This window comes from Ostrinia furnacalis, unplaced genomic scaffold (assembly GCF_004193835.3).
Source record: "Ostrinia furnacalis isolate ACB-3 unplaced genomic scaffold, ASM419383v2 OfSCF7340, whole genome shotgun sequence".
Lineage (NCBI taxonomy): Eukaryota > Metazoa > Arthropoda > Insecta > Lepidoptera > Crambidae > Ostrinia > Ostrinia furnacalis.
The window spans coordinates 634,053-656,021 of record NW_021137579.1 but is presented as its reverse complement, the minus strand read 5'-3'; the positions used below and the strand labels follow the sequence as shown (position 1 = coordinate 656,021).

At 37.7% G+C, this 21,969-nt stretch overlaps 1 protein-coding gene across 1 annotated transcript in view; it reads right to left on the bottom strand.

The window, feature by feature from the left end:
• LOC114364013 (carbonic anhydrase 6) overlaps nt 1-18,809 on the bottom strand; it is a 34,866-nt gene extending 16,057 nt beyond the window's left edge. Inside the window, exons 1-6 of the mRNA XM_028319991.1 lie at nt 18,646-18,809; nt 17,575-17,684; nt 13,470-13,556; nt 13,014-13,050; nt 10,147-10,176; nt 6,133-6,300 (exon numbers count right to left, since the gene is read on the bottom strand). Coding sequence (XP_028175792.1) covers nt 6,133-6,300; nt 10,147-10,176; nt 13,014-13,050; nt 13,470-13,556; nt 17,575-17,684; nt 18,646-18,736 — 523 coding nt within the window. The 5' untranslated portion in view covers nt 18,737-18,809. The remainder of the gene's footprint in view (nt 1-6,132; nt 6,301-10,146; nt 10,177-13,013; nt 13,051-13,469; nt 13,557-17,574; nt 17,685-18,645) is intronic.
• Nucleotides 18,810-21,969: the final 3,160 nt, after the last annotated feature.

Here is a 21,969-nt window from a genome sequence, read left to right as displayed (position 1 = left end):
TGTTGTAAATTAATAGTTTAAGACTGAGTTGCATCAACTTATTTTGACTTTAACAAACGTCAAAAATCTGTCAAACTCCATACAAAAAGCACCGGATATTGTTAAAGTTACGGTCAAAGTAAGTTTGCAACTCAGCCTTATAAATAGTATCATTGGAATTTTCTAGATTATTTTTGGAGCGTTAGAGCCTTTACACACAGAATGCATTTATTCAATGATTCTGAGATGACGTTAGTTAAAATAATACCTAACCTAACTGTAATCTAAACCGGGTGTGTACAGTTAACAGCACATGAAATTATTTTTTTTGATGCAGAATAGTATCTATTACAACGACATAAGATGCCACAGTGTACAGCTTGATTTGGTCTTCTATGTACTATCAATTTTGTTTTAACTTTTTTTTCAATACACACAGATAACAATAAAGTCACATGTTGCAGTAATACAATATTACGATAAGATTTACTTATAATTAGCAGCAGCTATTAATCAACTCGCTAAATCTGAGATTATTATTGATAACTAAATCTGACTGCATATTTAATTAAGTAATCGAATTAATGAGTAAAGACCTGATATTATTTGTAGGTCAGCTTAAGGTGAATCAAAAAGGGCAAGGTATTCTACTTAATGTAAACTAGGCTACATTGGGGTCTAAGTTTATAGCCTAGCAAAATCTGGCTTCATCAATATGAAAATGGGCTGTGAATATAAAGTGTGGTTTACTACATAATCTAACGTTTTGGTTTATCGATTCCTAGACGACTGGAATAAGAATTGAAATTCATGTGCGTTTTATTGATAACAACATTCGATGGATTTTTAAGCATTTATTTATTTAACAACGTTAAGCACCTAATCATTTAGTCATAAAATAACTTTCACCAAGATTATCGAAAGCACTATTTTCTTATCATAAAATAACTCATCACAAACTTCTCATATCTTTTTGAAAGTTAAATTAGTTCTAAAAGTATTTTTTCGCATGAAAAGATGACGAGAAATGTCACTTTAAGAATTAGTAAAGTGAAATCTTCAAAAAGTTTACTTTGTTTTATTCAATTTTGTAAAAATAAAATAAGTTTTTGTTTGAACTGAAAATACTAACATACGTGGGACACTATTTAAGTTGTGAGCCTAACTATGAAAACAAAGTATTTTATTATTAAAATGATATTGATTGCGTTTATTGGTATTGTCTTTCATGATTTATGTACTATTTATTTATTAATGTGTCCGAAACACTTTTCATAGCATTTTTTCCACTCAGCTTGAGGCACCTCCAAATCATGGTTTTTGACCGCACCGACAGTTGCTTCTGGCTACATAAATCGCTGTTCACGCATTTAATTTTAATATATGGGTACCAAAAAAAAAAAGTGTTTTTTTTTTGTAAGTGCTATTTGAATGCACTTGCAATTGGAGCTAGTGGAGTACTCCAATTGCAAGGCAGTGATTGATGTTATAAGTGTATGATTGTTAAAGTTTTGTTAAAATCTTTTAGACTGCTAACAATGTATGATACGTAGACTTTAAAGCTTTTTGTTGTGTCTTCTTTACGGCCATTCTCAGATGAGCTAGTTTNGCAAGTGGAACCCCAAGCTTGGTGCCAGCCATTGAAATCCCCGCAGATTAGATGAGTGGCTCCAGCCGTCTGCTGAAGAAACAGCTGAAGTTTTCCTAGTGTGTTGTTGTCATCGCTGCGGGGTTCGATGTACACGGAAACGAGGTACATTTTACGGCCATTACTATCCTTGATCTGAACAGTGCATAGGTTTGTGTCGGAGTGGTCGGTAATGCCTAGTGTGCTGAAGATCCCATCCTTAACTAGGATCGCTGCCTTGACTGGTGTTATGTCATTGGGGAATTGGTATGTTGTGTAACCGGGAAAAGGTTTGAGCCGTTTTAAATTGGATGTATATGGTTCGTTAATAAATACTAAGTCAGTTGATGTGTCAGTAATATGCAAGTTGAGTTCATCAGTTGTTTGACGAGACGTGTAAAAGCTCACATTTTCGTCACGAATGGCGATTCGACTATGCTGGTCAGTTTCCCTTATTAAACTGAAGACTTTTGGAAAAAAAGTGGCTGTTTACTATTAAGAATTAACCATTCTAAATTTCTCTAGTGAAGTTTCTGTCATATAATCGGATATTTCGTAAAAATAAGCGACCGTAAGTTTCAAAGTGTTCAGAGCGTATGGGACTTTTGTTGGAATTGGTTCATCTTAAAACACCTCCATAGTCGATAGCTGTTTATTTTCAGGATCATTATGCATAGATCCTTAATTCGTCAACTGTCACAATTTTAAAAACGTCTTTTAAAGCCTTTTAAACTTATTTATCAAACATTTCCAAGGACTAAACGACACAAGCGTCCTATTAAGCGTTTGAAAAATTTTGTGACATCCAGCGAGAAAAAAACGTGTTAAACAAAATATGGTAATACAACATTTTATTACTGCTAGTGGAATTAATGCCTAGGATTATCTCAATCCTACGATATATCACATGACGAGATTTCTCTTCCATTTTTCTGACAACATCAATGTTTTCCGCCACTATTAGTCATTTTGGACGACTTTCGCAAAGTTCACTGGTGAGCCAATGACATACAATATATACTTCATAAACTAGCGTTTTACAATGGTCAAGGACAGATCTTTATCACCAAAAGTGAAATTTAGCTGACCGCTTCAGTTTTGTATTGATTAACCACGTCGAAAATCATAATAACTCTTCGCGCGAAAATTTCCGCAAGTCAATTCCATGTTTTTGTAGTCAAGATAATTTTCAATTCAATGTTAATAATACAAAACGTGCTCAAATGATAAAAAGTTTTGAATAAGGTTGTAGTAAAAAATGTCAAACTTTTCATTAAAAGTATCAAATGTCGTCTAACAACACGTTATGTTGTCGAGGCGCACAACTTAAACAGTGCCCTAGTACTAACTAGAACTAGATTTGAACTGGTATACCTGAAACCAGTTTGTAATATTTACTCCCCGAGTAAAATTTGCAAAGATACCAGCTAAATTAACGGTTTTTAAGCAGAAAATACAAAAAATACACCTGAATTCAGTAGTGTCATTTTTTAGTGTGTAAGTTATACTTACTGCCTGAGCAATATTTGCAAAGATAATGCTTAAATTTTACCAAAAATGGTACCTATATTATGCAGTACTCATTTTTGTGTAAGTGCTTAGTCCCTGAGTAAATTAACAAAGATAGACTAAAATACAAGGTTTTAAATCTAAAAATTCTCTCTGGTCTTAGTACTTCAGGACTCTGGCTCGTTGGGAATGCCATTCAAAATTCCTCACAAATATTTTACCTTTGAACAAACGAAATGTGCGGCTGGTATCAAAGTTGTAATGAACAAAAGTTTCTTGAATAGGAAAAGGCTCAGGAAAAAGTTATCTGTGAATACATATAACAAGAAGAAAACTGGTTGAAAAAAAAATATTTTGAAATAATGCAGCAACAAGATGATAAGTTAGCTTTGGTCTAGCTACTAAAACAGGGTTTAAAAAAGTAAGAACCATATTTAAGGGCTTCTTTCAGAGTTCAGCCTAGAATTTACGAGTATATTTAATGCCTTCCTTTAGTGTTGAAACACGGTGAAGAAGCGCCCAACTGAAATATTCATAAAATAACGCTCCGAGCACTCGTTGACCTATGTTTGATTATTCTTTCCTCGCCACAGATCTCTATCCCGTTTTTAGGGTTCCGTAGTCTTGACAAGGAACCCTTATAGTTTCTATATGTCCGTCTGCATGTCCGAGGTTTTGCTTAGAAACTATTGGCACTAGAGAGCTGTAATTTTGTGGAGGTATGTATATTAATCACGCCGACATCGCGACACGACAGCGACAAAACGGTAAAATAAAATTCCGTTTTTTTTTATTGTAGCTCCCTTACATGTAAAGCGGGGATGATTTTTTTAATCTTTTACCGGAGGGGTTTTACGACTATTTTTTAATTTAGGGATCCGTTAGCAAAATATTAAAATTTAAAGTTACAATTTTTGTTCGAGTAGGGCGTCCCCCCTCTAAAAACTAAACTGTTGGCTTGCAAAACTTTAGATGAAGTAATTGCTAGCTTCTGAAATATTATAAATTGTACGACGGACAACTACGGAACCCTACACTGCGCGTGGCACGACACGCACTTGTTCACCGTACTTTCACGCCCTAATGCTAATCTTCCCGAGTGCATATCCGCGTACTCAGCAATCGTGTATGTTATCCCAGTCGACCTGTAATAGGTGAGTATGTTTGATATGTGGCCGATTGACCTGGATTGCGAGTTTAGCTGAATTAATCGGCTTACCTATTAAGTGGTGGGCCCTGTTAGATCAGAGGTGGAATTGTGTAAAGCAAATCGTAATCATTTGACAGTTCATAACGTACGATTATTCTGTCAAACGCTTTGTTTAACTGACTTTATCGTACGTTATGAACTGTCAAATGATTACGATTGCTTTACACAATTCCACCTCAGATCACTGAAAGTGATTCGATTATTATCATCGATATCAATGAACGACTAAATCTGCTTTCGACTGACGTAGATATGTTACTAAAATTAGCATAAATCTCACTTGTTTATCTAGATTGAATTTTTTTAGAGTGAAAGTATGAGTAACATAATTTTATTATGTCTAAAAATTTAAGAAGTGGGTAGTTCATGGGTGATTTATGTAGAGCTGATGGTCGTTGGGGCGGAAAAGTTCTCGAGAAGTGACTATGAACCGGAAAACGTAGTGTGTAGGCCTCCCACTTGGTGGATCGACCATCTAATGAAGGTAACGGGAAACGCCTAGTTCATTGTGTTATCTTTGACGGATTCCCTTGTCCAGCAGTGGGCGTCATTTGGTTTGATCAGCTTATAATTTAACAGAAAGACAGACTTGTTTTCCCATTTTATAAATAATAAAATATTAGTTTAAATAAAATGCCTCTTCAAAGTCTCGTATCTTATTGACAGTGCAGACACGTAGTGCTCCCGATTTGTATATTTCCGCAGAGGATAAAACATTTTACTACCTAAACTCTGTGATAAGAATCTCAATGTTTATAAGCGTTTTTGTTTTCATTTTATTAAGATTTTCTCTTTACAACTAAGTTTTAAAAACGTTTGTCTTAAGTTAATGATGCGTGGACTAATATTTTAGTGCCTAAAGCACATCAATGTTCTTCTTCTTCTTTTCGTGTCGACAACAAACCTACACAGAGTCAGCCCAAAACTCCAAGAGTGGCGTTGTCATCAACGTTTATAATTCATGATAATATTTGACCTAATTTTATTCAAATTTTAAGGGTTCTAATGCAGGCACAAATACTTTTAGGCATTTACCTCGGTAGGTATTCGGTGCCCATCAGAAATTAAAACCCTTGAACTCAGAATGTCTAAATTTAATACGCACTAAATTACTCTCTCTTCATAAGACATAATCCAAACTCATATTTTGTGGCTTTACATTGTATTTTGACATCACCAGAATACTTGTTTACCCTTTTTATGACATGCCTAAGTATTGTAACGAGTGAACAAGTTCTGAGAGGGTACAACGACGTCATTAAACAAATGTTAAGATTTCCTTTATGTAAATAAAAGCTAACAACAACAATGAACATTACTCCCTGTTTTACCATGCCGAGATAATATGCTAATGCCTTTTTATGAATTACGTCCTGTACATAGACCCGAGAAGTCCTTGAATTAGCATTTTCACGGCAACTCCTGTCGGTCGCAAGGTACTAGAGTTTATTGATATCCTGAATCAAGTGAACAACGGGTCTTTAATATCCTAGATAGTTTAATAAATGCCAGCTATCTTGGTTTATCTAGCTCAAGATTTAAGTATTTTCAAGGTAAGTAAGTATATCTGTATAATACGTATGGTTATGTCAATGTAAAAGATACTATTGAATAAATTTAATAAAAGAGACGGCAAATAGACATTTACTTCTATAATTTGTATGTTTTTGGTGTACGACTACGTACGGGAACGCTACGAGAAAGCTACGAGAAAGCTACGAAAATGCTACGAGCATGCTACAGATATGCTACAAGTTAGTTGTTACGGATATGCTTTTTGTCTTACGATTCCTGTGATTTTTTGTACCTCTGTTCCCATCGTTAATGAACTTCATGGCGTCCGGCTTGACGTCATAGTTTTTGAACACCAGTTTCCTTCCAGCTCTTGCACCAACCAGGCCGTGGTAGGGAACATCAACAGGAGATTGTGACCGCCCTCCGCAGTCCGGGAAGATCTTAGGCCAGGTTCTTTGATCTGATAAAAAGATTAGAAACCAAAATAAATGACCTAAAAGTAGTAAATCTGAAACGACTAGGGAACCTTTTTGAATCGCGTGTCAAAGTGCGTAGTAAGTATGTCAGAAAATTCCAACAGAAATACAGCTTCTAGAATGGCAGTTTTGTGTTTTACCGTATTTTGAGTTAACGACATTGTAATATTTGCGCCGATTCAGATCGTTTGATGGATACTAAGATCGTAAAAATATCTTTCTTTTATAACATAGTCAAACGCTTATCTTCACTTTTACAAAGAACACATTGATTTCATGGTTCAATTTGTCTCACCTGGAGGTATTTCAAAACTTTAATTTCTCTACTTTTTCACTATTTTAAAATCATTTTACCATCTGAGGTGGATTGTGTAAAGCAATTGTAATCAATTGACAGTTCATAACGTACGATAAAGTCAGTTAAACAAAGCGTTTGACAGAATAATCGTATGTTATGAACTGTCAAATGATAACGATTGCTTTACACAATTCATGCACAAATTGTTTGTCTTTCGTTTTATAACCCAGGAATTCAGCTCTACCTAAAATTTTCACTCGCAAACCAAGTAAACAGTGTCGATCCAGATCGTTGGAAGGTTTCCTTTTAATTTGTGCCGACTATTTGGCCAACAACCACAGCTCTGTGGCGAATACAGAATTGTTGAATTCATTTCATTTGTTGGAACAGAATCGTGTTATAAACTGGTCCCATTTATTTTCAATTGGTGAGCGATATCGTGTTTACAGTTTGCTTGAAATATTGGTGAGATATGTATTGATTTATCAAATTGGATAGTAGACACCCTTAGCTCGTGAATCTGATACACAACATCATTAAAATCACTTCATTCTAAGTTCGAGCAATGAGTTCGAGTGAAACCTAGTATCGTCATAGTTCCCTTTGCCATAGGAAATCTATGGGAGATGATCGTCTCTTTAGCTTATAGACAGTTTATGACAATAGACTAGTGTTGTCAACTACCCTATTTTGAGTATCTAGCATTCGTCAACTGATTTTGTCTGTCGCATAATACCAGCAAAATAGCCATACAATCTAAAAATATTTAGTCCTCTTTCTTTCTCTTGCCTACATTATTGATTAAATACCAATAGTTTTCTAGCAATACTTGCAAACAGTTCTATAGCATCAAACATTCGATCTCAGCGAGTAAAACCATCTTAAAAACTTAACACAAAAAAGTGTATTGAACATTTCCGCCGATAAATTGAATGGGATTGTTGAATGCAATTTAAATCTCTTTGCACCGGGTTTCAGTGGTTAGGATCTCGTGAAAGGTTTCATTTATAAGTTAGGGACGAACTAGTGTTGCATTTATTAATAGTTTGACTATCGATAGTTAATGAGCTTTTTTTTAAAAATGCTAAGTTTAATCACACTTTATTTACTAAGGACTGATTTTTCAATAAATTCGGATAACTTTTAACTAAAGAAAAAGTTTGGCACATACACTCTCAGTATAGGAATTGGGAAATGTCAAAAAGACAAGTTTATTCATCAGTTAAAAGTTATCCGACGATTGAAAAATCAGCCCATAAAATCTAATTTGCCTTAGATGAGACTTGAATCCAAGACCTTCCCTTTGCTGCGTGACTGTATTGACTATGTCATTAGAATGTTGTCTGAACTACACTCGACAGCAAATAAATCGCACCACCCGCGACAACCATTTTCAAACGTATGCATCCCTACTTCTTACCAATATTGGCACCATTTAAAAGCCTAGTTCTAAACTTCATTTTATTAAAGGAAAGGTTTTTACCCCAAAAATGTGTCTTTACAAGGATCCAGAGTCACTTCTTCAAAAAATAGGTAGTTACGCTATAGCCATTTTTTATGACTATAAAACTGTTAAGCTGGGATTAATCGCTATCCATCTGTTAAAGAGGACACGTGTGATCATTATTTGGTTTTATAACCATAAAATTTGGTCTAATTGATCCCAGAGGTGAGCCCAAAGTGAGGTCTTTTTTCAAGTCACATTTATGGTACATATATGTTAATCATTTACTAAGAAATTAAAAGTGTTTTTCTTTAAGGATATTTATTGGGCTTTCAAATAACACCAATATTGTTGGGGCACCATTATTGTGTCAAAAGAAAATCTTTAAAGTTCGCGTCGCGGGTGGTGCGGTTTATTTGCTGTCGAGTGTATGTATTATTTCGTTACCAAAACAGCAAAACACTTTTGCTTTGGTTGTCAAAAGTAACAACACCGATAGTTGAAATCTTATAGCGCTTTCTGTTTTATCGATAGCTCCTATGATTTATTCTTACACCACTACACTTCAGATTCTCTCTGAGTGCGGGTTGATTCAAATTTTCGTGAACATTACTGCTTTGTGGGATTCTTACTAGATTCTCGCTATAAAAGCATGTTAGCTTCGCATAGCTTCGATAAAGAGATTTCGCTGTCACCTTCTGATTGTATTTGCAGCAATATTTTTATTGTACTAAAGATATTATGGGCTGGAAGACGCCTCCTACTAGGTGGACCGACGATCTGGTGAAGGTCGCGGGAAGAGCCTGGATGCGGGCAGCGCAGGACCGTTCATTGTGGAAAACCTTGGAGGAGGCCTTTGTCCAGCAGTGGACGTCATTCGGCTGAAACGAACGAACGAACGAAAGATATTATGTCTTAAGATGATACAAAATTAATTTATAATTTGATATCGCGACCGTTGATTGATATTATAAGACCCTAAGTTCCCAAGTTGCGGTAAAAGTTTATAATCTTGATAGTTTGCATTTTACAAGTGTCATTTTTGTAAGGTTTTCTTGTGAATGCTACAATGTAACCTTGCCTACTATTGCAATAAACAAAGCACACGATCCGCTACAAAAAATAACCCTCCTTCTGGCGCAGTCGGGTAAAAATTGTTAATCTGCTAAATATTTAGACAATAGCTCTCGAAATCGCAGTATCATTGCGGTAACGACCTCAATTTATCAGCCACCAAAAAACAAAAGAAAGTCAAAGAAGAACGGTCATCTGTGACCCAGACCCGACAGAAACGAGACATACCTCAGTTTTTTTGTCATGTCTTAATTAGTTAAATTATATATTTTTTATATTCGAAATCTATGTATAACACCAAAATATTACCCTTTGTTTTTGTTTAGGCGTTATACAAAAACTAATACAAAATGCCTATTTATCACCAAAATTGGTAAATGTATGTACCTAAATGTCTATTACAGCTGCTATGGAATGTATCTAGGTGACCTGGAGATACAGCCGGATTATATAGGGTGGAAAAAATAATAAGTTACAAAATCCAAAAATTCAATGTTACCAGCTTCCATAATCTGTACCCTATTAATGGTACCATTTGAAAGAGCTCGTGAAGCACTTTCAGAATCAGTAACTAGTTTTTCGATATCTTGTATAGTTTAGAAATAATCGAGTGAGATCACTTATCGTTCCATATGTATAACCACCCTGTATAATCCGGTTGTATCTCCAGGTCACCTAGATACATTCCATAGCAGCTGTAATAGACATTTAGGTACATACATTTACCAATTTTGGTGATAAATAAGCATTTTGTATTAGTTTTTGTATAACGCCTAAACAAAAACAAAGGGTAATATTTTGGTGTTATACATAGATTTCGAATATAAAAAATATATAATTTAACTAATTAAGACATGACAAAAAAACTGAGGTATGTCTCCTTTCTGTCGGGTCTGGGTTTTTTTTGTATGGGGCGTGACCGTTCTTCTTTCGTTCTAAAAATAAATTCTCGGAGTGAACCGACTTGTTTAAGGAATAAAGTACTCAACTCCGTTTCCGAGAACAATAACTCACCTTTGTAACTCCATTCCTTGAGCGTTTCCGCTGCAACAAAAAGTTTTAAATGAGATCTTAATGACGTAGAAATTGATATGTCTGACTTTATGTTATATTAATTTGAATCAGCATGAGTGTTCCCATATACGAGTAAATGGTAGTCGTGTGTAATAGCAAAAAACACTAAGTCAAGGTAATAGAAAGATGAAAATAAAATAAACAATAAGTTAGGTACTATGTTCTTTATCTAAATATATTATATCTCAAAGGTGACTGACTGACTGACATAGTGATCTATCAATGCACAGCCCAAACCACTGAAATTTGGCATGCAGGTAGATGTTATGACGTAGGCATCCGCTAAGAAAGGATTTTACCAAACTCCACCCCTAAGAGCATAAAACGGGATCTATAAGCGTACAAGTCTACAAAATATTTTAAAAATAATTATGTAGATTAAGGTTATAAGTCTAAAAAGTGTTGCCTTTATGAAGCTTTTACAAGTCCTATTTATGTCCTACATAGTGTCAGGCTGAGTTACATCTTATAGTGAGGAAACTCTGCCTACTTTAACCGTAAATAACCGGTGTTTGTGTATTAAAGTTTGACAAAATTTTGAAGTTTGCGTAAGATGGTGCAACCCAAAGTAACTGTTAAAGAAGCGACTGTCAGTTAAAGTAGACCCTTGTTTTTCTAACAAAATATTACATAATACAAAACCTTAACATCTTCCGGCATGTTTCCAATAAATAAAAATATTCGTTTCTGAACTGAACTGAACATTTTCCAAATTGCGGAGTATTACGTCATAGTTAGACAGGGGACAAATTGTTTTGTCACCTGCAGTCGACAAATGCTGGCTGTCAGTAAAGTTGAAGAAGGCCTATAAGTTAACTTTAGTACACTTTACTGAATCTCGTAATCCTATAGTAATAAATAAATTGAAAAAACTATGAAAGAGCGTTAGGTTCTGCGCGCACGGGTTACTTTTTGTCATCGTGACAGTATATCTTTCTCTTTTACACTTTTAAAAACAGAAAAAGAGAAACAACCTTCGACTTATTCTTATCTATGGAAAAGCATACTTAGGTACCGTCAGGTGAAAAAGTGTAAAGTCACACGTGCGCGCGCGCCTTTAGCCATTAGCTTTCTTCGAAAGATATATTTTTTTCATTTATTGATGATTGATAAACAAAATTATTTTCTTTTGCAAACAATCCGTTGTCATGATAATGACAGCTTTACGATTACGAGGGTTTTTCGTGCTTAGGGTACTGATCGCGATTATGTCAAGAAATGTTCCAAATGGGTTTGTTTAAAATTAATTCAATTAATCCTTTTAATTATGTATCAGATAAACATTTCTATTTTAAGCGCTCATTAAGTACTTTCTGTCAGAAAGTGCCTAGAAGCTTCACAACTTTGTTTGGATAATAATGTCTGCTATTTTTAAATATATCAGCTCGTTGGAAACTTACAAGCCAGTTAAATGTTTTACTAGGAGAGTTTTTAGACCAAAGTGTGAGAGTAAAACTCACAATTGAATTTAATATATTATTAATAATGTCTTTAAAAGCTTGTGTCTTTAATACTCAAATTCAAAGCTTTCAGAATACGGGGCTTACTCACTTCCCTCTTTTAAAAGCAAAATAGCATTTCTTGAACAAGTTCAAACTATTGCTAGTGGTGATATTTACCAGACGTGCCTTAGTACTTATGAAATATCATCACCGAACTTTTTTACGATTCAAACATGTCTGTGGCAGCTGATATCTAGAATTTCATAATTAAATTCTCCTAGAAGTCCTAGAGCATGTTTTTATCACTCAATTTATACGCCAACAGCGTTTCAGCTGTGGTTCCTAATTAGTTCCCAAATGAACAACCCTATCAGTGTGGAAAGAAAAACGACAGCAGTGAAACAAAACAAGTTTAACGCCCATTTTCACAAACATTACTATGAGGAGGTCTCACAGTGCGCGTGGACGCGTGGATGAACTAACCACAAAACTCTATTCAACGCTGTGCGTTCGATTTGCTGCTTCACTTAAGCAAGCATCGTTTGTGAATACGGGCGTTAGTCGCAACCTTTTTGTTCAAGCTTTTGAATGAAATATTTCAACAATGTCTGTACAATGTCTGTACTGGGTATAAACTTTGTTACAGACAGTTTAATGCACTATCAGACAGGCTATGTGAACTGAGATATTACTCAGTTGTTGATAGTAAACAACTCTTTTAGTCAAATAATTGCGAGCTAGCGTTAAAACCAGATGCGCCATGCGACCCGCAAACATTTTGAACTTTGCTTATTTACTATTTGCAATTTTATTCATGTAGTTAACTTAAGTTCTTGCGATAGTAAAAAATCTTTATATCGATGCAGGAATACCGAATACAGGTAAATTTTATTTATTTGTGTGATTATTTTCACTTTAGGTTCCGTTAAATTTGACAAAGCGGAAACGCTGGCAGCAGCAATGATGACGGCCGATTTTTCAAATTGCAACCAAATGGAACAACAAATTGAAAAAATGGCCGCCACACCTGCCGCTCGCTATCACATTACGTTTATCCTATGGATATCCCTCAGTAACTCAAGTTTTGGCCAAACCAACGCGTGCAGATCGCCTCGGTGATGGCGATAGCGATGGCGATCATTGCGCCTGCCGTGCATACATCGCCGTGACCAATGACAGGACGCGTTGATGTGACTCATCGCTACAAATTCATACACGACATAATATGATCGCCACCGCCATCGCGCACGCAGGCTGCACGCGTTGGTTTGGCTAAACCTTCACTTTAACCGCTCTTGTTTTACGTGTCTGTGTATTTTATGCTTTATCTATTTTCCTGCTACCTAATGTAAAGAAAACATTTACCTTTCTTTTGTCCTTTCTTGCCTCGCCGAAGAAATTTCTGGAACAAACGTTAGGATTGTTATTAGGCAACTAAATTGCTTATTTTGGTGTCTCTACTCATATTTCTTTTAGGAGAAACCTACGTCTTTAATAATACAAAATTTTTTTGGTGATAGGTAGTTTTTTAATTTTGTTTGAAGTTGACAAAGATAATAATGATCATTCCAATTAGGTTGCCCTTTTCAGCTTTAATCTAAAATTTCCATTTCGGAGTTTTCATAACATTAAGTAGGTATCGTATGCTTTTTCACTGAGCAACTTTTTCAGTTAATTAATTTTTGTTACATTATGATTTAAAGCTATAAAAGCTTTTTGTAAAATAGGTTAGTGGTGAAACAATAGAACCAAATTAAACTTGACCATAAAATTTAGAAAGCAGTTAACATTCCAATTAGGTGTTTAATGAGAGATACTCACTACTTTACGCGGAGGTCTCGTGGCCCTCTCTACAAGATTGATGTCAGGAAATTGGGTTGGGAAGTGGAACACCCAAATGGTCTTCGGCTGTGGAAACAATGTCTGGGTTTATAAACTAAATAATCCTTAGATTCTAAGCTAAGATGTACGGTACTGCAAGTTTTCACTATTAGTCATGATTTTTCACCTGGGTGTGTCTTAGGCTTAGGGTGATACTTGATCAACCATGACTTTTCTAATGAAGTTTCTTAGTCGATGCTGTAAATCTAAAATAGCCGTCGACCATTGAAGCTACAAATCTAATGGCGCCAAGAAAATCTACATAAAATACCTTAAGTTTTTCAGCATTTTTAGATTTTTTTCACCGTAGAACGTGATACCAATCTAATGAATTTTAAATCTTTGTTTCAGAAATCTATTATCCGAGCTTTGTTTACAATGCTTAGTCCGTTTTCTGCTCGTGCAAAAGGTAGGTAGTAAACTCTAGGCCCGAAGAAAGCAATAAATTTTATCTTGAAATGTAAAAAGGACATTGTCAGAAACCGCCTAAAAAACCGCCCAAAAACATTAACCCATCATAATTATTTTCTATTTTTTTAATACATTAAGCACCCTTTTCATTCTAATGGACACTTAAGCATTGAAAAATTAAATAAATAAGTCTTTTAACGTTTATTCTATAATACTATTACAACTTCCGGACGTTTTGGTGCGTGGCATGGTCTAAAACCTATCAAGTTCCATAATTTTTGCCGATAAAATCTGTACGAGGCATTACCGTACTTTATTGCTGGGAGTCCATGTATAGTGATGTTCCTGCGGCCATCATAGACAATAAAATATCGATTTTGAAAATAAAATAAATCGATTAAACTGCTTTGAAGACTAGATTTGCGTTAAAAGCTAAAAAGATATTGACAGTTTGACACTATTACAAGAAGATATCTAAAGTGTCCAACTGGTCGAAGGTCGTAAATAAAATAAAAATAATTAGGACCATAAACTGATATTCATGGTATCATAACTGTAAAAGTGTCAGAATCCGATGTTGAATCCAATGCCAGTTGAAGTGCATCACCTCTTCGCAGAAGGAGACCATGGCGTTCCACGCGCTCTCGCCCAGGAGCATCGCAACCACGACGCTGGGGAGCGCGAGGTCCGGACCAGTCACCGCAGTCAGAGCCCGGCGCTGCTGGACCCATGCTGGGCACACCTCAAGGGTGTGCTGAGCCGTATCTTCCGCAGCGCCGCACTCGTGACATTCAGGGCTCGGCTCTCTACCGATCAGATGCAGGTACCAACCGAAGCATCCGTGTCCGGTTAGCACCTGCACCAGACGATAGGTGAGGAAGCCGTGCCTCCGATGCACCCACTGGTCCAGGACCGGGCGGATCGCCTCTATGGTTCTCACGCCATAGCGGCAGTCCACCAACTCCCGCTCCCAGCGCCGCAGAAGCTCCTCCTGGGCAAGCTCGCGGACGCGCTCCACCTCCTCGTGTGCCGGGCGCTCCCCTGCCTCGCGCCTCGACGTTCTGAACTTGTAGACCACGTCGAGGACCTCTGCTTCGAGTTCCCATGGGGGGAGCCCGGCCAAAACGCACGCCGCACCGTGTGATACGGTGCGGTACCCTCTTATCGCCCGCAAAGCGATGGTGCGCTGCGGGCGCCGCAGAGCGGCCCGGTTCTCTCTGTCGAGAGAACCCACCCATATGGGAGCCCCGTATAGGGCCATGCTCTTTATAACCCCAGCGTAGAGTTTGCGACAGCTCACGCTGGGGCCCCGCGTGTTAGGCAGCAGTCTGCCCAATGCAGCTGCCGCCCCTGTAAGTTTGGGGGCCAGACCCTCGAAATGGGCGTGGAAGTTCCACCGCCCGTCTAACACTAGGCCCAGATATTTCATCTGGCCCCCTATCCGCACACGGACACCCTCTATATTGAGGTGGGCACCTGGTGGCGGTCCGCTCCGAGGCCCGTGAAACATTAGGGCCTCGGTCTTATGGGGGGCCACTTCCAGGCCCACCGCCCTGATACGGGCCACAACCATTTCGGTGGCCGCCTCTATCCGCAGGCAGAGTTCTGGCAGGGCCCTTCCTGTGGCCACGACAAGTGTGTCGTCGGCGTAACAAAGCAGGCTCGTCCCTCTGAGGAGCCTGCACCGCAACACACTGTCGTAGCCAATGTTCCAAAGAGTCGGCCCTAAAGCCGACCCCTGGGGGACCCCGCGGAAAATCCGCTGCTGGACCAACTCCCCATCTGCGCCAACAAGACTGACCTGTCGGTCCCGCAGGTAGTCCGCCACTATCCTGATGAGATAGGCCGGCACTNAAGGGTGGAAACAACCTACGATTCATGTTGTTTATTTACGTGCAATATGTGGGCATATTGTAAAAGTGGAATGCCGAGTTGTATTTCTAAAACTTGTTCTATTATTTTATACTATTTGGCTGCGACTCGGCGTGACGACAATACAAAACATTTTTCGCGAATCGGTGTTCATACATTCACACAATACATTAGACGCCATGTTGTCATAAACGACATATTATAAAATCGCTGTGATTTAATATTCTTAATCATTAATTTTATGGCAAGTGTCCATCAGGAATCATTGTTCTTACACACAGAATCGTATTATTTCGCTTTCGGGTAGTAATATGTCAAAATTGTTGGTTCTTTAGGCGAACAATGTATGGAGAACGAACATTGTCCTTTGGGGCTTAACTGACCCACTTTCGTACTAAAACAACTGAAGCTATAAAAACTGGCCAAGGTTCATCCACGGGGCCAATTTACGGTTTTAATCCGACATTTTATTGAAAGCTAATTACAATTTACGACGACCCCATAATTTTATTAATCCCGGAATCGGGTGCCATCGCGTGCATCCCGAATTGCGGTGTGGTTAATTTAGTTTACATTCGGTACATTGTATGATCTTTTGGGTAATTTTGTCTCTCTTTTGACTATATTTAAATGATACTCATACTCAAGATTTTTTTGGAGCAAGATCCTAAGCTACACGTAAAGAGTGGTAGAGATTTGGTAGACATTCCGTGAGACTAATTAGTTAATTAACTGTTGTAAACTTTATCATATCATTTGATTGAACAGATACCCAGATTGAATTTGTTCTAATCTTATCTATTGAGATACATCACGGCATGCATTCGGCATAAGAGCCAAAGCACACGATACGTTGCGGCGGCGCACCACGGCTAAAGCCGGGTCTAGACATGATCATTTGACCGATCCTATCACCGTATCCGTATCTGCGTATTGTATCAAGCCCCGTATGAAGTTGTGGACGCCTCCGATTTGCTCCGTATCCGTATCTTCTCTTATATCTGTATCACCTTTGATGATCGGACAAAAACCGACACGACATGGGACGGGCCGTATCATAACGGCGTATCGAGATCCCGTATCATGATATGTACATCATTACCCGTCTACATGTGCGATCATGATACGTGTTGACGATACGGTAACGGTGATCGGATCGGGCAAATGATACATGTCTGGACCCGCCTTAAGATTTCGCCGTATCGCGCGACGCTGCATCACACCGCTCGTGTGCGACCGCCACAGATATTTCTATGTAAGACGACGCAAAGACACCGTTCCGGCGTCACACCGCGCCGCAATGGATCCCAATCAATGTGATCATCATCAACAGCCCTTTACAGTCCACAGCTGGAATATGAGCCTCCTCCACTATAGTGGAGGGTTTTGACATAGTCCCCACGCTTGGCAGGCGGGTTGGAGATCGCAGTTTAAAAGATTGATGCTTTTCAGAGAGCGCTGCTGCCCGTTCTCCGTTAGATGAGTAGACCCTAAGGCCCTTTTCACACGTCCCGGTTGCCGGCTAACCGGCGCCGGGTACCCGGTCGTGAAGTGTATGGGCATGCCGGATTAATTACGCCGGAACATGTGAAAGCTACGTACCATGCCCATACACTTCACCACCGGATACCCTGCGCCGGTTAGCCGGCAACCGGGACGTGTGAAAAGGGCCTAAGTCGCCTCTTACGACACCCGCGGGAAGAGTAGGGGTTGGTGACAAATCAATGTGATATTTATATTTAATTATGAAAACGGTACAAACCCGTCCATATTTGATGCGGTCCCTCGCCTCGTTGTCGAGCTGTCTCTGAATGTCGTCGGCGTCGTCCAGTAGAGTGTTGGCCCTGGCACTTGTTTGGTCCTGGGTCGCTTCTGTCAATCACGAGAAACTTGTAAGGGCAAACTACCTGTTTGTTACAAATGTTTGGGACGTTCCAAACACTATCTTCAACCCACGTATATTTGTTTAAGTTCACAGGATGAAGTTTAAAAAAATAAATAAAAAGTACAATTCCTTGGGCCTCCCCCAAGGATTTCTTTGTCCAGCAGTGGACGTCTTACGGCTGAAACGACGATGAGCAAGTTAATAGGTACTTGCCTTATTTAAATTAAGGTAATACAAAATTTTTCATATTTTTTTGTTGCAACATTGACAAATTCCACTATGAATAAGTACTCATCGATTGGTTACATTTAATTATACCCTGAACACGAATAACTCTCGTACCTAATCATAGCACCTCTGGGACTTATTCCAGAAACAACCGAGACTTTGTGGTTTTTACAAAAAAGATACCACATCGATAATATTTATCGTACTCCGGGTATAGTATCCAAGTTTTATAGCTTAGTAACTGTTTATGTTATATTATAAAATCTACATGAGAAGTTTGATTGGAATATTGATATTATGTAGCTATGAAGATAAGAAAATTTGCAAATATCCGAAGGCCTTTATACACAAACAAATAAATGCGGATGCTATCAAGGCCTATAATAGTCATAACTTATGTTATTAGGTCACAATAACAATGCTAACATATGAGATAAGAAAATTGGCTATTCTGTAACCAATAAATAATATTAAAAGATTACTCATACTCAACTAAGAAAGCTATTTTTATCAAATCTATATTATTAGTAGTAGAAATCACACTAATAAAGGCGAAAGTTTGTGAGTGTGTGTGTTTGTTACTTCTTCACATCTAAACGGCTCGAGCGATTTCAATAAAATTTGGTATGGAGTTAGCTGACACCCTGGATTAACACATAGGATACTTTTTACGGCGAGTAACACCGCGAGGCATAGCTAGTATCTATTAAAGTACATTACCAGCAAAGTTCGTAGCTCGTGCACATCTTCCATTGCACGACAAAAGTAAACTGTATGAAATAAAACTTATCAACACCACATTAAGAATCATACATTCGTGTCATTTAAAATATCATTAATTATTTGATTTTACTTAATTTATCAAAAGTATAAACGAAATTACAGCACCGTAACAAAATGACAAGAATGGTAAACAATTTTTCGTTTTTGATTTGAGCAAATGTCATTTAAATTGTCATTGTAACTGTTGAGGTTTCATATCTGACGTAAATTACCAGAAATATAAAAGGCCTTCTTTATTTCTTAGTTAAGGCTTGATACACACAGCCTAGCAGCAGGCAGAAAGGTTCTGGAATGGTGGCCGCGTACCGGAAAACGCAGCGTGGGACGTCCATTTACAAGGTGGACCGACGACATCGTAAAGGTAGCAGGGAAGCGCTGGACGCAGGCCGCTACCAATCGATCGACATGGAAAGCATTGGGGGAGGCCTATGTTCAGCAGTGGACGTCCTATGGCTGAAATGATGATGATGATGAAGATGACACAGCCAAGACTGCTGAATTGTTGAACAGCTGAGCACACACCTAGTAGAGTAATGATTTTCACTTGCTCGGCAAAGCTGCACAACACCGACATCGATCTTTTAAAATGCGTATAATAACAAAGTCCTCCGCTGTTGCTGTCTGTCTGTTCACGATCAATAATTCTTTCAGTAAGATTTTCATGCTGTTTTCACCAATAGATAGGGTGTTTCATGATGAAGGTCTCTGTAACTTTCAGTCGTCGTTCGTCGTTGTCGTTTCAGCCAAATGACGTCCACTGCTGGTCAAAGGCCTCTCCCAAGGATTTCCATAACGACCGGTCCTGCGCTGCCCGTAATCAGGCTCTTCCCGCGACCTTCACCAGATCGTCGGTCCACCTGGTGGGAGGTCTGCCCACGCTACGTCTTCCAGCCCGTGGTCGCCACTCAAGAACTTTTCTGCCCCAACGGCCATCGTCTCTACGAGCTATGTGCCCCGCCCACTGCCACTTGATTTTGGCAATTCTGCGAGCTATGGAACTTTCTGTAACAGACCGTAATTCACACGGGCGAAACCGTAGACAAATGCTAATTTAACATAACAATGCTCATACTAAAATATGTCCTTCGTCGCATTCGAACCCGTAATCAAAGCCTTCTTGTAATTCATCTAAACAATACCGTGATCTACACACAAATACTGATTGATTTCTCAAAATCTTCTCACATAACATCCCCAAAATAGAATACAGAAACCCTGGAACAATACATGTTCCCTTCGACAAATAACGAAGCATTCAAAACGTCACAAAGGTTCACGTTTGCTAGGGTGCGAAAGGGGGGTTACCTACGTATTAACTTACCCCTTTTTCTGGGTATTTCCCAGGTTCATTAGCCGATTAGAAAGGCTTTTATATAACAAACTGCTGAAACACGACACGAATGAGCTGTCATTGTGCTGAAAACAATGGGTTATTTTGGTAGAAGTAAATACTTTAGCTTTATTAGGATGCATGGATATTCAGCTACATAATAAATAAGGTATAGAAGTGTTCTATTTTAATAATGTTCTTAATGTCTCGTCTCACTACAAATAAAGGTACACAAATACATAGTTTCAAAGTTTTCTAGACTCATCCTCATCAAAACTCTACTATGAAATATGAAACCAGAGGATACAAATTAAGTATACTTACAGAAAACACCAGGCCTTTGTCCAGCAGTGGACGTCTTTCGGCTGAAACGAACGAACAGAAAACACTACGATTTTCATGTCAGTTTTATGATAATTGTATTTGTTCAATAATACTCTTCTCTTATTGTTCTAACAGATTAAATGCTTCAAAATGAAGTTAGTAAGTTGAAATAGTAAGAAATCTTCTTAAAAGCATCAACAGTGTGGACTTACGAGATAGACTGGAGAGCAAAATAAATGCAAACTTAGTTCCAAGAAGATTGTACAAACAACTGAGAGAGAAGCAGGTTTCTAGGTTGCATTTATTAAATAAAACGTTGTTCTCTTTGATATTAAAATAAATGAATTAATTTTGGCTTAGGTAAGTTAACATACCACTAAGTAACTATAAAATCTCGTTGCTAACTTAGGTGTGGTCTCTCTTGCAATTCACTGTGTTTTTTTGATTATTTTTTGTTCAATCGATTTTTTTAAATCTACAGAATCACTTTAAAAAACGTGCTATGCTTTTCTATTCAGTTTTTCTTCTCCCTTTTTTATTTTTCCGAATATAAAAGTGTAGTTTCGTAAAAGAAAAAATACTTAAGTTTTTAAGCTTTCGCATTGGCTTTGAAAAGACTTTAGTCTTAAATATTACTTACTAGCTTTCCGCCCGCGGCTTCGCCCGCGTGGAATTTTGTCTGTCACAGAAAAACTTTATCGCGCGCGTCCCTGTTTCAAAAACCGGGATAAAAACTATCCTATGTTCTTTCCCGGGACTCAAACTATCTCTATGCCAAATTTCATCAAAATCGGTTGCGAGGTTTACCTAAGCGGGAAAGCGTAACAGACAGACAGACAGACAGACAGACAGAGTTACTTTCGCATTTATAATATTAGTTGGGATAATAAGTGCCATTGAACTTCGGTCATAGAACCCAACACTTAATTGTTTAAAATAATTACGCTCGCATTAATTGACACCTCACGTTTACTAAATGAAATTGCCGATCAAATAACGTGGGAGGGAAGCCCTAAGCTCATGTTGCTTTTCCAAGAAACCTGTAATAATTCATGCACACGGAACTTATCAGTTTATTATTATAACCTTTGCGCAATAGTTGGTATATAAGTATAACAGATTAAAAATGAGAATAGTCTGATTGATTGGATCAGTATCGATGATATGACAAACATTTAATTTTCTTGCCAGCTGAGTGAATTTTCATTGTATCATTGTTAGACAGCACAGTCATATTAACTCGTAATCCTAATGAATCTAGGGTGATGAAATACTAATTTTTTTTGTCTATTTAATGTGTCGATATAAATTATTCGGTTTTCGGCAGTACAGAGTCAATAATTATCAAAAATTCCAGTAATTGGTATGAATTTAATAGTTTTCGTGAACTTTTCAAATAAGCCAATAGTTATTTACGTACTCTAACTTCAGATCCTAAAGTAAATAATTAAGAGATTGAAACTCGAACGAAAATTTCTGCAAGGAATAATATTACTGCCAAATTAAAAACGAGAGGTTAGTTTTAATTTTAGAATAAAAAAAATATAATTTTCTTAGCTTTTAAAATTAAAACAGCCACAATTTATAATTCAGTTTTTTACCCAAGT